At 41.1% G+C, this 13,257-nt stretch overlaps 1 protein-coding gene across 2 annotated transcripts; it reads left to right on the top strand.

Annotated features, from left to right (window-relative positions):
• Window positions 1-7,985: 7,985 nt before the first annotated feature.
• On the top strand, window positions 7,986-10,139 carry npy (neuropeptide Y). Of its 2 annotated transcripts, none has more exons than XM_058405164.1 (4): window positions 7,986-8,251; window positions 8,567-8,751; window positions 9,382-9,459; window positions 9,629-10,138. In XM_058405164.1, exons 2-4 carry the CDS (start codon window positions 8,567-8,569, stop codon window positions 9,654-9,656), a joined length of 291 nt encoding a protein of 96 aa, XP_058261147.1. In that variant the 5' UTR covers window positions 7,986-8,251; the 3' UTR covers window positions 9,657-10,138. The 2 variants fall into 2 exon arrangements, 1 of the variants encoding a protein (XP_058261147.1); XR_009206248.1 differs by having other exon boundaries at window positions 7,988-8,251; window positions 9,382-9,521; window positions 9,629-10,139.
• Window positions 10,140-13,257: the final 3,118 nt, after the last annotated feature.

Here is a 13,257-nt window from a genome sequence, read left to right as displayed (position 1 = left end):
TTCTGAAGTTTGAGGTGAACATGACTGTGCTGCTGCCACATGATTTGCTGCATGAATGTACAGGTATTCCTAATAAAGTGGATGTTAAGTGTAGAGCCTATTAAGATTTAAGTTTTTATTTGTCATGTACTGAGTTATATACAGAATATAACCTGCAGTAAAATAGAGACCTGGGTTACTCCTGCGTAGACGGTGCATTTAAATGAAACTAAAGCAAAAATAAGAAATAAATATTTGTACAGAAATGTGTAAATAATGCTGTGTGAGGTGTGTCAATGGAGCACAGTTTCCTACAAGATCTGTATGGTGGACATTCGTATTGAGGAGTCTAATGGCCTGAAACCCTTTTCCCCTGTTTACCTGACCTGTGAAGCTGTTCATGCAAAAACTAGACAGATAGTACCTGTAGGATTTCTCAAGTAAGTTCTTTAAGACAGTAGACCCATCCAAAGCACGTGTCTGCACAGTACAACCATGAATATGAAGGAAAGACCCTCTGATGTGGTGAATCCGGTCACTTTTGGACTAACCAGTCGAGTTTGTACATTTTCATTCCATCTAAGCCGAAGCCACACCCGAGTCGACTGAAAAAACAGGTGGAATGGGGGTGTGGCTGCAGCTTGACTGGAATAAAATGAAAACCTGCTCCCAAAATGGCCCTTCAGAGAAAAGATTGGACGCCCTGCTCTGGAAGATTGCAGAAAATGATATAATTTAGAAGCTTCTAACTGGCTAATTGGACTACTTCAGTGTGCACATGTGACTGTATTTAAGGGCTTACATTTAGAACCAGTGCCTTTGCCCTTGATACCATTCCAGCCAAGATCTAAGAACCTTCTAGAGTCCACTTCTTGCTTAGGAGTTACTTAAGTGACTGAAGAGACCATGAGCATCTGTACAAATTAGTGTATGCAAAATTGAAAAAATCTTGGTATGAATGAACCAGGAGAATCCCAAGACAACAACGAAGGGCCTGGTGAAGGAGTTGGAGGGATCAGATATGCACATCCACCATTAATTTAATTTAATTCAATTCAATTTATATAGAGCTTTTAACAATGGACATTTTATATAAGAATTATCAAGTTTAAAGACTCCAACCAGGGGTAGAGCGTCTGGATGGATAAGGCAGGAAAGAAGAAGTGGTTACACTGGTAACTCAGAACCCTGGGAGCTCAGGAGTGGGACCTATAGCTCAACTGAGAGAGAGAGAAAGATATTACGAATGCTTGTGATCATGTTTAATGTTTAAAGACAATGTAGATTATGTGTAAAGTGCAGGCAGGGACTCCGGCAAGACTAGCTATGACATCATAACTAAAAGGGAGTGCCAGAAGGTGACAGACATGAAGGCTTCCTTGGACATAAAGCGTCTGGTCACTTCACAGTCAGCAAACCTGAGCGACTTGCGAGAGTGCTAATGCGACAGCATCCAAACATTCCAGTACACCAAATAGTCTATGACCATGAACCTTCCAGATTTACCTAAGAGAAACTATACATTGAAATCTTGACTAAACAAATGTCTTCAGCCTGGACTTAAACACTGAGACCGTGTCTGAATCCCCAACACTAATTGGAAGGCTGTTCCATAACTGTGGAGCTTTGTAAGAAAAAGCTCCGCCCCTACTGTAGCCTGCACTCCTTAAGGTACCAACAAATAGCCTGCACAATTTGATCGTAGTAGGCGTATAGGTCAGTAAAAGTATTTTATAATCAATGTGAAATTTGACTGGGATGGTCAGAAGAAATAATATAAAGCTGTTAGTCCATAATGATCAGTGCTATGTATGTAGGTAAAATGCTGAGGATTTAAATCCAAAGAGCATTGTATTGATGGTATCATATTGTGGATGTTTGCAAGGATGAACTTAGACAGTAGATGGCATCATAAAGCAGAAAGATTATCTAGAATTACTGAAAAACATCAGTCAGAAAGTTCAAACCTGGTTGCATCTGGGACTTGCGAAAGGGACATGAATTTACCTCCAGAGCTGGGTTACAGTATTCAGATTTCTACAGATATCTGTCAGGAGGGATGAGTAAATATTGACCAAAAAAATCTGAGAAGCTTTATTTTAACTGCATGATACTGTGCATACAAGATAACAGGAACTTTTTCCAATGCTTAAATATTCATGGACGTGACTATGTGTTAAAAACAAATCTAGGGCAGGCTCATACGTATTTAATTGGATTTACTACATCATATTGGTGCATAAAAAGGGATTTAATCTTTGGGTAATTTAAAAAATCAGACCGAATTACTGCCTTTTGCTTTAAAAGAAAGCTGCAATTTCACATGGAAATTGGTGTGTAATAAATGGATAAGACTGCCATGAATATTCATGAGACACATGGCACATTTTGTAAATATTTGTTTGCATCAGCTTCCATTTTTAATGCGGATAATTTTTTTTTTCTTTTGTAAATAACGTAAAGTGTTCAGTGAGTGAATGAAACATGCCTTTAACAAGCTGAATTTTACAAGTTGTCCTGAAGAGCGTCTTATTTGATGCAATCAGAGGAGAAGGACAGTTCTGGACTCTTTACATGGTGTGTACATTGGAGGGCTGAAGAAGATCTAAAAGAAAGTAGTTAGCAATTATATTTAGCATTAAAGTGAATTGAATAAGACTGATGATCTCCTCATCATGGCACCTGTTAGTGGGTGGGATATATTAGGCAGCAAGTCAACATTTAGTCCTCAAAGTTGATGTGTTAGAAGCAGGAAAAATGGACAAGAGTAAGGATTTGAGCGAGTTTGACCAAAAGGGCCAAATTGTGATGGCTAGACCACTGGATCAGAGCATCTCCAAAACTGCAGCTCTTGTGGTGGTGTTCCCGGTCTGCACTGGTCAGTATCTATCAAAAGTGGTCCAAGGAAGGAACAGTGGTGAACCAGCGACAGGGTCATGGGCAGCCAAGTCTCATTGATGCATGTGGGGCACGAAGGCTGGCCCGTGTGATCCGATCCAACAGACGAGCTACTGTTGCTCAAACTGCTGAAGACGTTAATGCTGGTTCTGATAGAAAGGTGTCAGAATACACAGTGCAGTGCAGTTTGTTGTGTATGGGGCCACATAGACACAGACCAGTCAGGGTGCCCATGCTGACCCCTGTGCACCGCCGAAAGCACCAACAATGGGCACGTGAGCATCACAACTGGACCATGGAGCAATGGAAGAAGGTGGCCTTGTCTGATGAATCACATTTTCTTTACATCACGTGGATGGCCGGTGTGCATCACTTACCTGGGGAACACATGGCACCAGGATGCACTATGGGAAGAAGGCAAGTGTCATGCTTTGGGCAATGTTCTGCTGGGAAACCTTGGGTCCTGCCATCCATGTGGATGTTACTTTGACATGTACAACCTACCTAAGCATTGTTGCAGACCATGTTACACCCTTTCATGGAAACGGTATTCCCTGATGGCTGTGGCCTCTTTCAGCAGGATAATGCACCATGCCACAAAGCAGAAATAGTTCAGGAATGGTTTGATGACCACAACAACCAGTTTGAGGTGTTAACTCCGCCTCCAAATTCCCCAGATCTCAATCCAATCCAGCATCAAACAAGTCCGATCTATGGAGGCTCCTTTTCGCAGCTTACAGGACTTAAAGGATCTGCTGCTAACATCTTGGTGCCAGATACCACAGCACACCTTCAGGGATCTAGTGGAGTCCATGCCTCGATGGGTCAGGACTGTTTTGGCAGCAAAAGAGTACACCCCTCACATTTTTGTAAATATTTTATTATATCTTTTCATGTGACACACTGAAGAAATGCCACTCTGCTCCAATGTGAAGTAGTCAGTGTACAGCCTGTATAACAATGTAAATTTGCTGTCCACTCAAAATAACTCAACACACAGCCATTAATGTCTAAACCACTGGCAACAAATGTGAATACACCCCTAAGTGGAAATGTCCAAATCGGGCCCAATTAGCCATTTACCCTCCCCGGTGTCATGTGACTCGTTAGTGTTACAAGGTCTCAGGTGTGAATGGGGAGCAGGTGTGTTAAATTTAGTGTTATCGCTCTCACACTCTCTCATACTGGTCACTGGAAGTTCAACATGGCACCTCATGAGGAGTTGGAGAACTGTCTGAGGATCTGAAAAAAGAATTGTTGCTCTACATAAAGATGGCCTAGGCTATAAGAAGATTGCCAAGACCCTGAAACTGAGCTGCAGCATGGTGGGCAAGACCATACAGTGGTTTTACAGGACAGGTTCCACTCAGAACAGGCCTCACCATGGTCCACCAAAGAAGTTGAGTGTACGTGCTCAGCGTCATATCCTGAGGTTGTCTTTGGTCCATCAAATTGGTCTGCATGGCTGCCGTCCCAGAAGGAAGCCTCTACTAAAGATGATGCACAAAAAAACCCTATACAGTTTGCTGAAGACAAGCAGACTAAGGACATGGATTACTGGAACTATGTCCTGTGGTCCAATGAGACCAAGATAAACTTATTTAGTTCAGATGGTGTCAAGCGTGTGTGGCGGCAACCAGGTGAGGAGTACAAAGACAAGTGTGTCTTGCCTACAGTCAAGCATGTTAGTGGGAGTGTCATGGTCTGGGCCTGCATGAGTGCTGCCGGCACTGGGGAGCTACAGTTCATTGAGGGAACCATGAATGCCAACATGTACTGTGACATACTGAAGCAGAGCATGATCCCCTCCCTTTGGAGACTGGGCCGCAGGGCAGTATTCCAACATGATAATGACCCCAAACACAGCTCCAAGATGACCACTGCCTTGGTGATGGACTGTCCAAGCATGTCTCCAGACCTAAACCCCATTGAGCATCTCTGGGGCCTCCTCAAACGGAAGGTGGGGAAGCGCAAGGTCTCTAACATCCACCAGCTCTGTGATGTCATCATGGATGAGTGGAAGAGGACTCCAGTGGCAACCTGTGATGCTCTGGTGAACTCCATGCCCAAGGGGGTTAAGGCAGTGCTGGAAAATAATGGTGGCCACACAAAATATTGACACATTGGGCCCAATTTGGACATTTCCACTTAGGGGTGTACTCACTTTTGTTGCCAACGGTTTAGACATTAATGGCTTATTTTGAGGGGACAGCAAATTTACACTGTTATACAGGCTGGACACTCACTACTTTACATTGGAGCAGAGTGTCATTTCTTCAGTGTTGTCACATGAGATGATATAATAAAATATTTACAAAAATGTCAGGGGTGTACTCACTTTTGTGAGATACTGTGTGTATATATATATATATATATATATAGTTGTGAGGAAAAAAACATTTGTTGTTAATTTATCTTCAGTAATTAATTTATCGTTTCTGTCACACTGTGGTGTATTAACAACGCTGCTTACACAAATAGGATGAGCATTTCTAAGATGAAACACACACGCACACGCACACGCACACAGGGATAGCTCCATGGTTACAGAAGTGTGTACCAAGTGAGCAGAAAGGATCTCATCTAAAAGATGACATTTTAATGTCATTGGACAGTTTGATTTGATATTATGTGTAATTGCATGTCTGTGTAAGTTATTGGGTCCAATTTATGTGAGGACTACTTAATCTCTCTCTCTCGAAAAAAACGCACAATCAAAAAACTTAACTCTTTCCCTCCAGTATTAAAAACCTTATGAGTCTGTGGGTCAGGCATGGGGTAGGAGGGGATGAGATAGAGAATCGATTAAAGTGAATAATTGCACTCATGGCTACTTCTGTTGCTGTAAAATCAGTGCTTCGCTCTCACCGTGATGTCGTGTATGAGCGCTGATACACAGTCTGTTAGAACGGCACAATACGTCAATAAATCTGCAGATCAGATAAGCACTGAACTTTTGCGTGATGATTCCAAACGCTGGATTTAACGTGTCATGAAGACATCTCAGCAGTATTTTAATGGACACTCACTTAACTGCATTATTTAACAATGATACCCATCCTGTAAGTGGAATTTGAGGAGAAGTGATGTCCTGAGAGTTTTTATAATCAAACACATTCTCTTTATATGATTGAACAACGTTCAGAAATCTTAACAGTGCACAAAATCACATCTACAGGAAAGAGGCAGTCATGTTTTAATCAATGTCAGGGTCAATAAGCGGTATTATTTCTATGCATTTATCAGAGTAAGGGTATCGCTGTAAGGTTGCTTGTTTGTGTCTTTAATGAGAGTGAAATTGCCTGTCCTTAAAAAAAATAAAAATAAAATAAAGCTAAAAGTGATGTGACGGCAAATCTTTTTTTTTCCCCGCCCAGTGCTGGAAGGTTGTTCTTCCTCTTTCGAGAACTTTTTCTGATTTGCATTGGATATGATGACGAATAGGAGGAATGATGAATCCTGGGTTTTTGTGTATTTAACATGAACAAGTGGAGTATGTTGCTGATAAGCTGATAAATGTTTCCCTAAATAGAATCAAACATTATATCTCAAACAGCATAACCTGCTAATTATTCCTCTCTCCCAAACACTGCAGCGAGAGCGATGTGGATGCACAAGATAGTGACTCACAGTGAACACAGTCAGATACCAACAGACATTTACCCAAAACAAGAAGTGAATTAGAACATTAAGGACATTCAGAGGTGAAGAAATCACACAGACAGTAACCAAGGCTCAATGATGCACATGGGGAGCGAAGGCTGGCCCGTGTGATCCGATCCAACAGACGAGCTGAAGAAGTTAATGCTGGTTCTGATAGAAAGGTGTTTGGGCTGCATAGCCATGCCCATGCTGACCCCTATGCACCACCAATAGCTGTTCATCTTAAACCAAACTTTCATGTACGGTATTTGGCCTGTTCATCTTAAACCAAACTTTCATGTATGGTAATTCTTTGGAATTCTGACAGTTCCGGCTTGGTAACGAAGTCCAGAAAGGTTCACTTTTCAGACTTCCACACTCGTGTCCAAAGAGTGTTGGGGTCAATTAGGTCATTTGGGGAGAATAGTTAGATCTGAACATGCTTTTGACAAAAACAAAATCCCAAATCCATGGCACTGATTTCATCATGAGGTATTAAATCTGAGAGTTTTTTTTTTCTTGCAATTCTTATATATTCTCATAATGTATAGATATTTTATATACTTTAGGAAACTAACTTTCCTTGTGTCAGGAAGGGCATCTGGTGTAAACCCTGTGCCAAGTTGTTGTGCAGCCCGGTTGGTCCACTGTGGTGACCCCTCACACATGTACAGTAGGGAGCAGCCAAAAGATCAACAGAGCTCTTTATAGGCTTATAATAATTATTCTTTTTTAGAACTGAAAGTATTTTAATATAATGGAAGCTAGTTATCACACAACAGTGTGGTGTTTCATGGTGTTTATGATGATTTAGTGTTTCTAAACTGACTGGTGTGTCTCTAATTCCCATCAATAAATAATACCTTTGCGGAAAAAAATACTATAATTAATTTCCATATGTTTTCCATATATGTTTTATTATTGCTGCATTGTTGTATGCAATACTTACAGTAGCTTTTGTAGCATCCTAGTGAATATACTGACCAGTCTGTAGTATCTGTGGAATTAAGAGCTTTTAGAATGTTACAAAACATATAGAAATTAAACAACTGAATTGACAAAAAAGACAGGTATAATCATTTTCATTCTTTATTTTATCACTCCTACCAAAGAAGTACACATCTATGTGCACATTACTTATCTCTTATACCTTTAAATTTCTAGTATTTAGTATATTTTTTGTTATATTTTATTTTATTATACTTTATTTGTTATACTTTTTGGTTATATTTTGCATCCTTAAATTCTAGTATTTAGTATTTTTTTTTGTTAATTTCCTATTTTATTTTTTATTTATTACCATATTACCTTATGCTTGTGGATACTGCTGGAAGTTGTAAATTTCCCATTGGGATGAATAAAGTATCTATCTATCTATCTATCTATCTATCTATCTATCTATCTATCTATCTATCTATCTATCTATCTCTCTCTCTCTCTCTCTCTCTCTCTCTCTATGGGGGGGGGTCTAATCCAAGTAGTAACCTTTTCTAAGTGACCGACTTAAACGACTAAGATGACCACTCAGTCAGTCGATGGATGACGTGTGTGCGCGCGCGCGCTCTTGCTTACTGGTGGAGCGCATCCTCGTTACCGCACGCGCAGCGCTCCTATATAAACCCAGCAGTTAAATCATCAGCCTCACGAGACACGACTCACAGCTTCACAGTGGGAAAAGTCTACATCAAGGAGCAGAAGAAGGAGGAGAAGAAAACCAGAACATCAGCTAAGTGTAAGGAACTGGATCAAACTTTATATATAAAGCACTTTTAATGCACTAACTCAAAAGACTGTGCACTTTAATGCACGTATTATTATTATGATTATTATTATTATGATTATTATTATTATCATCATCATCATCGTCATCATCATGATCTATTATTGCTTTTCACCCTTTTAAAAGTTAATTTTAATGCAGCTCACGCGCTTGGGCACCTTCAGTCATTTGCTTGTTGCAATATCTTTAAACATTCACGGAAGATTTGTTTGTTTTTTAATCGTTACTTGTGTGTGTGTGTGTGTGTTTACTCGTTATGTCTTTAAGATGCGTCCTCGTGCAAGCGTGTGTGTCGGCTGGCTCGCGTGCGTCCTGCTGGTTGTGTGTTTGAGCTCCATGGCGGAAGGATATCCAACCAAGCCGGAGAACCCGGGAGAGGACGCACCTGTTGAGGAACTCGCCAAGTATTACTCCGCGCTGAGACACTACATCAACCTGATCACGAGGCAGAGGTGAGATGTGCAGACCTCAAAGTATCTTTCTCTGACTTGAGGCACACACACACACACACTCCGAAAAGCTTAATGCATTCAGGTCTTGTCTGAAATCCTAGCTTTGTGTCTATTCTGAATATGAATCATTTCCCCTACATCTTTTAACAAATGTTGTAATTTTGAAGGACTTTCATCTCCCCGGTGAATTGCCGTGACTTACAGTGCACCAATAACATTTTAGTGAACTCGGAGGAAGCTATGGAAATGAAAATCTTTCGCATAAGTGGTTCTTCCGTCTGTAAAAAAAAAAAAATTAGGCTACTTGTCTTTCCAGTGTACTCTTCAAAGTCTGCTATTAATCCAGGAAGAATATGCCACTGATTGTCTAATTAAGTGGCTTCCACTCGTTGCCTTACAGATGAGGATCTTTCTGACGCAGGTTCTTTCAGAGACGAGCCAGCTGTGAAATAAAGCTGCAGCCGATTTAACTGAATCGGGTTTCCTTGAAAGAAGAAGAAGAAGAAGGGGGGGGAAATGCTCTTATATGATTAGATTATTACCAGATACTTCACGCAATAACATCATCATGAGGGACTTCGAATAAAGTGAATAGTTGAATTCTGCCATTCTCTCCTTTTCAATGGTCAGGTATGGCAAAAGGTCAAACAGTGATGCACTGACCCCAGACCTGCTGCTTGGAGAGTCAGAGATGCGACTCCAGTCCAGGTAAAATGTATAGACACCTACTCCAGACCTGGTGACATGCTTCTTATGGATTCACAAATAATGTAATTTCACTCTTCTCGTTTCTATTGATTGAGTTGTTTATTCATTCATTACAGATGTTATTGATCTATAAGTATGATATTCTGTGTTCTGACTTTTCTCCCTGCAGATACGATGACCCCTCCTCGATGTGGTGATGTCAGTGTATTCATGTTCGCTCGCCATTTCCTTCCCTGTTAGAGCCGATAACCTCATCAGAAACGTCCACCACTTTTGTGGTCCATCTCTAGCAGGCATCAGACTACACTGATAGTAATAGTGAGACAGGGAATTGCTGTAAATTGCATTGTTTTCATCTGCTGAAGGTAGATAATAAAGCACCACTGATTTGCATGTAATCCCCAGCATCCTCGATGTGTATATAGACTTCCAGTGTTTATGTATGTCCTACGCACTAAAGCTGCTCCAATAAAGACAAAATAATACTGACCGGCGTGGAATAATTGCTATTAAACCATTACATTCGGAGGAGTCTGTTTTCTTCTAGGTTTCATACACACTGAATTACTGCATATAAGCGAATAAGCTCACATAAACACTCGGACTTTATATTGCTGGTTCCATAGTTTCTCCCTCTGACCAGGTTAGCAGTCTGCCTTACTGCCTTTTATCTGCCTTACTGCCTTTTATCTGCCTTACCACAAAAACTGATTCAGAACTCACATACACTATGTTGCCAAAAGTTTTGGGACGTCTGCCTTTACATGCACATGAATGTGATATGGAGTTTTGCAGCTATAACAGCTTCAATTCTTCTAGAAAGGCTTTCCACAAGGTTTAGGAGTGTGTTTATGGGAATTTTTTGACCATTCCTCTAGGTTCTGGGTAAAAAGTCACCCTACCTAAACTGTAGTTTTCTGCAAACAAATTCTGTAAAAGTTAATAGTTATAATAATTTCATTTTGGGATTTTTTTGTGAGAATTTTTTGTCTGTCGTTTATAGAATCAATCCAAAGATGTTCATTTACTTAACCACAAATCTGTATATAAAAAATAGCAAAATAAATTTCACAGAAACATTCTTTCTCTCTCTCTCTCTCTCTCTCTCTCTCTCTCTCTCCTCATTCTCTCTCTCTCTTTGCCTCTTTCCTCTCTCCCTCTCTCTCTCTGTATATATATATATATATCTGTACAAGCTTTACACACCAGGATTGGGGAATATTTGCCCTGCAGAATTGCAGGTTCCATGGTGAGCATCACTGGACCGCCCTCTTTAAGTCCATCCACAGATCTTAATTCACCTGATGTCCTTAAGCCACTGTGTGGTCCTTTGGGCAGAATGTTCAGGATCATTGTCGTGTTTGAAGATGTTGTGTTGGAACCTGCCCATCTTCAGTTGTCTAGCAATAATTTGAATGTACGTGGCAGCATCCTTTTCATCCTGACCAATTGCTCAGTCGCCATTGAAGAGAAACAACATAAAGCTGCCACAACCATGCTTCACCGTCAGTATTGTGTGTGTTTTGGGTGAGCTTTTCACCTTCTACCAGCTGGCATCAGAATCTTCCAGGTGTGTTTTTGCATAACACAAATGAGACAGGTCAGTGCTGTGTGTAGCTTGTGAGATCCACACACTGACCAGTCCCAGTCATAAAGCCTTGTAAGTCCTTCAAAGGCCTCTTGGTATCTTCTCTGATCAATATCCTGCTGGATCGGTCATCCAGTTTGGACAAACAGATGTGTTGGTGGAACCATACGCTATCCAGTTGTCAGGTGGAATTTCATCCTCATCTGGGTGACACTGACAGTAAATAATGTAAACAACAACAACCAAGAGCTCCTGAGGAACTAATCGGTCAGTGTAAGATTCTAAAACACCAGAACTTGATATTCCACTACACAGGAGAACATAACGGACAGCAGTGAGTACTGGTCATTTCATCTCCTGTTCATTTATCAATTCTTTTCACAGACCATGTGATGGAAACTTGTGAGACTGAACAGGTAGATGAGATGAGATGTGTCTGAAAACACATGCAGCGGAAGCCTGATGTAAAAAACGTGTGCAGAAAAGAAAAAGCGACACAAGTGGGAACTGATGGCTCATTCAAAATGGCAGATAAAGAGAAAACGCTAAGCAGTTCAAGCGGTACACTCGTGATGGGAAGACTCGAGGCGGATGTGGAAGGGATTAATAGCAGGAACGTCTTAATCATGACTTAAAGTTGAGCACAGGCTGATAAATCAGCTAATTTATATCAAAAATAAAAAAGCACAGCTCAGGACTTAATACAACGTAGATAATAATCCAGACAGCGAGCAGCATTCTTCACACTCAGAGATATAAATGCAATATTTGCTATATTGCCAAAGGTTTTGGGACACACCTCCACATCACTGAATTCAGGTGTTGTTTTGGCCCCTTAGTTCCAGTGAAAGGAACTCTTAATGCTTTAGGGTGCCAAGACATTTTAGACAATTTCATGCTCTTTGTGGGAACAGTTTGGGGATGACCCCTTCCTGTTCCAACATGACTGCACACCAGTGCACAAAGCAAGGTCCATAAAGACATGGACGAGTGAGTTTGGTGTGGAGGAACTTGACTGAGTCTTGACCTCAACCCCATAGAACACCTTTGGGATGAATTCAAGCAGAGACTGTGAGCGAATTGAGGGTTAAGGGCCTTGCTCAATGACCCAGCAGTCCAGTTTGGTGGACCTGGGATTCAAACTCACAACCTTCTGACCAATTGTCCAACAAACACAGAGGTCACCCTGCAGGATTATTAGCCTGGGAGACCTTCACAAAAAGAAAGAGTGTTGAATTTAAATGTTGATTTCTCGCCTTCCTCTAGTACCTCAGGTGGCGCTACTGCACCTTATCTGCTTATCCACCAAAACATCAGAGAAGAAGTAACAGGTACAGAGAACATGTTTACATATGCGGCTCCACTCCTTATGCAAACCCTGCCGAGACTTTACTTAAGACCGTGAATATTAGAAAAACAACCTCTGTGTCAGTTCAGGGACCTAGTCAAATGGAAATGTAATTAACCCTTAATTCAGGCATGTCTGTAGGGCTAGAAAACACAGTTTAACTACTCCATAATGGTACGTGTTTCAGGTGATAAATACTTCCAACCATGCTCAGGAGCAAACATGGCAGAAGAAATATTAGAGTTCAAGAAACACCAATGGTGGCAGTGTATACACCTCAGCTCAATACAATACACCATTCCAGTGCTTCCAAAACTGGATGTCCTTCAGAGCTGCAGTTTTGATAGATGCTCCGATCCAGTCGTCTAGCCATCACAATTTGGTCAAAAGTCACTCAAATCCTTACTCTTGCCCATACTTTGAAAACTATCCCACCACATTAAGTCTGTGGTTTTAATGTTACGGCTCATTAATATGACCAGTGTAAGCTTTGCAGTATAACTTGATGAAAGCACCGATCAGCCATAACATTCTGAAGTGAATAACACTGACGATGATCTCCTCATCATGGCACCTGTTAGTGGGTGGGATATATTAGAGGCAGCAAGTGAACATTTTGTCCTCAAAGTTGATGTTAGAAGCAGGAAAAATGGACAAGCGTAAGGATTTGAGCGAGTTTGACCAAAAGGGCAAAATTGTGATGGCTAGACCACTGGATCAGAGCATCTCCAAAACTGCAGCTCTTGTGAGGTGTTCCCAGTCTGCAGTGGTCAGTATCTATCAAAAGTGGTCAAAGGAAGGAACAGTGGTTAACCGGTGACAGGGTCATGGACGGTCAAGTCTCATTGATGGACGTGGGGAG

This window comes from Hemibagrus wyckioides, linkage group LG12, assembly GCF_019097595.1.
Source record: "Hemibagrus wyckioides isolate EC202008001 linkage group LG12, SWU_Hwy_1.0, whole genome shotgun sequence".
Classification (NCBI taxonomy): domain Eukaryota; kingdom Metazoa; phylum Chordata; class Actinopteri; order Siluriformes; family Bagridae; genus Hemibagrus; species Hemibagrus wyckioides.
The sequence above is the reverse complement of the archived record's forward strand: the minus strand, read 5'-3'. Positions and strand labels throughout refer to the sequence as shown.

Excerpts from the sequence above, each read along its gene's own strand:
- npy (XM_058405164.1), top strand. The coding sequence starts at position 8,567 with ATGCGTCCTCGTGCAAGCGTGTGTGTCGGCTGGCTCGCGTGCGTCCTG. Across the intron at positions 8,752-9,381 it reads AACCTGATCACGAGGCAGAG|GTATGGCAAAAGGTCAAACA; the intron begins GTGAGATGTGCA and ends TTCAATGGTCAG. Across the intron at positions 9,460-9,628 it reads GAGATGCGACTCCAGTCCAG|ATACGATGACCCCTCCTCGA; the intron begins GTAAAATGTATA and ends TTCTCCCTGCAG.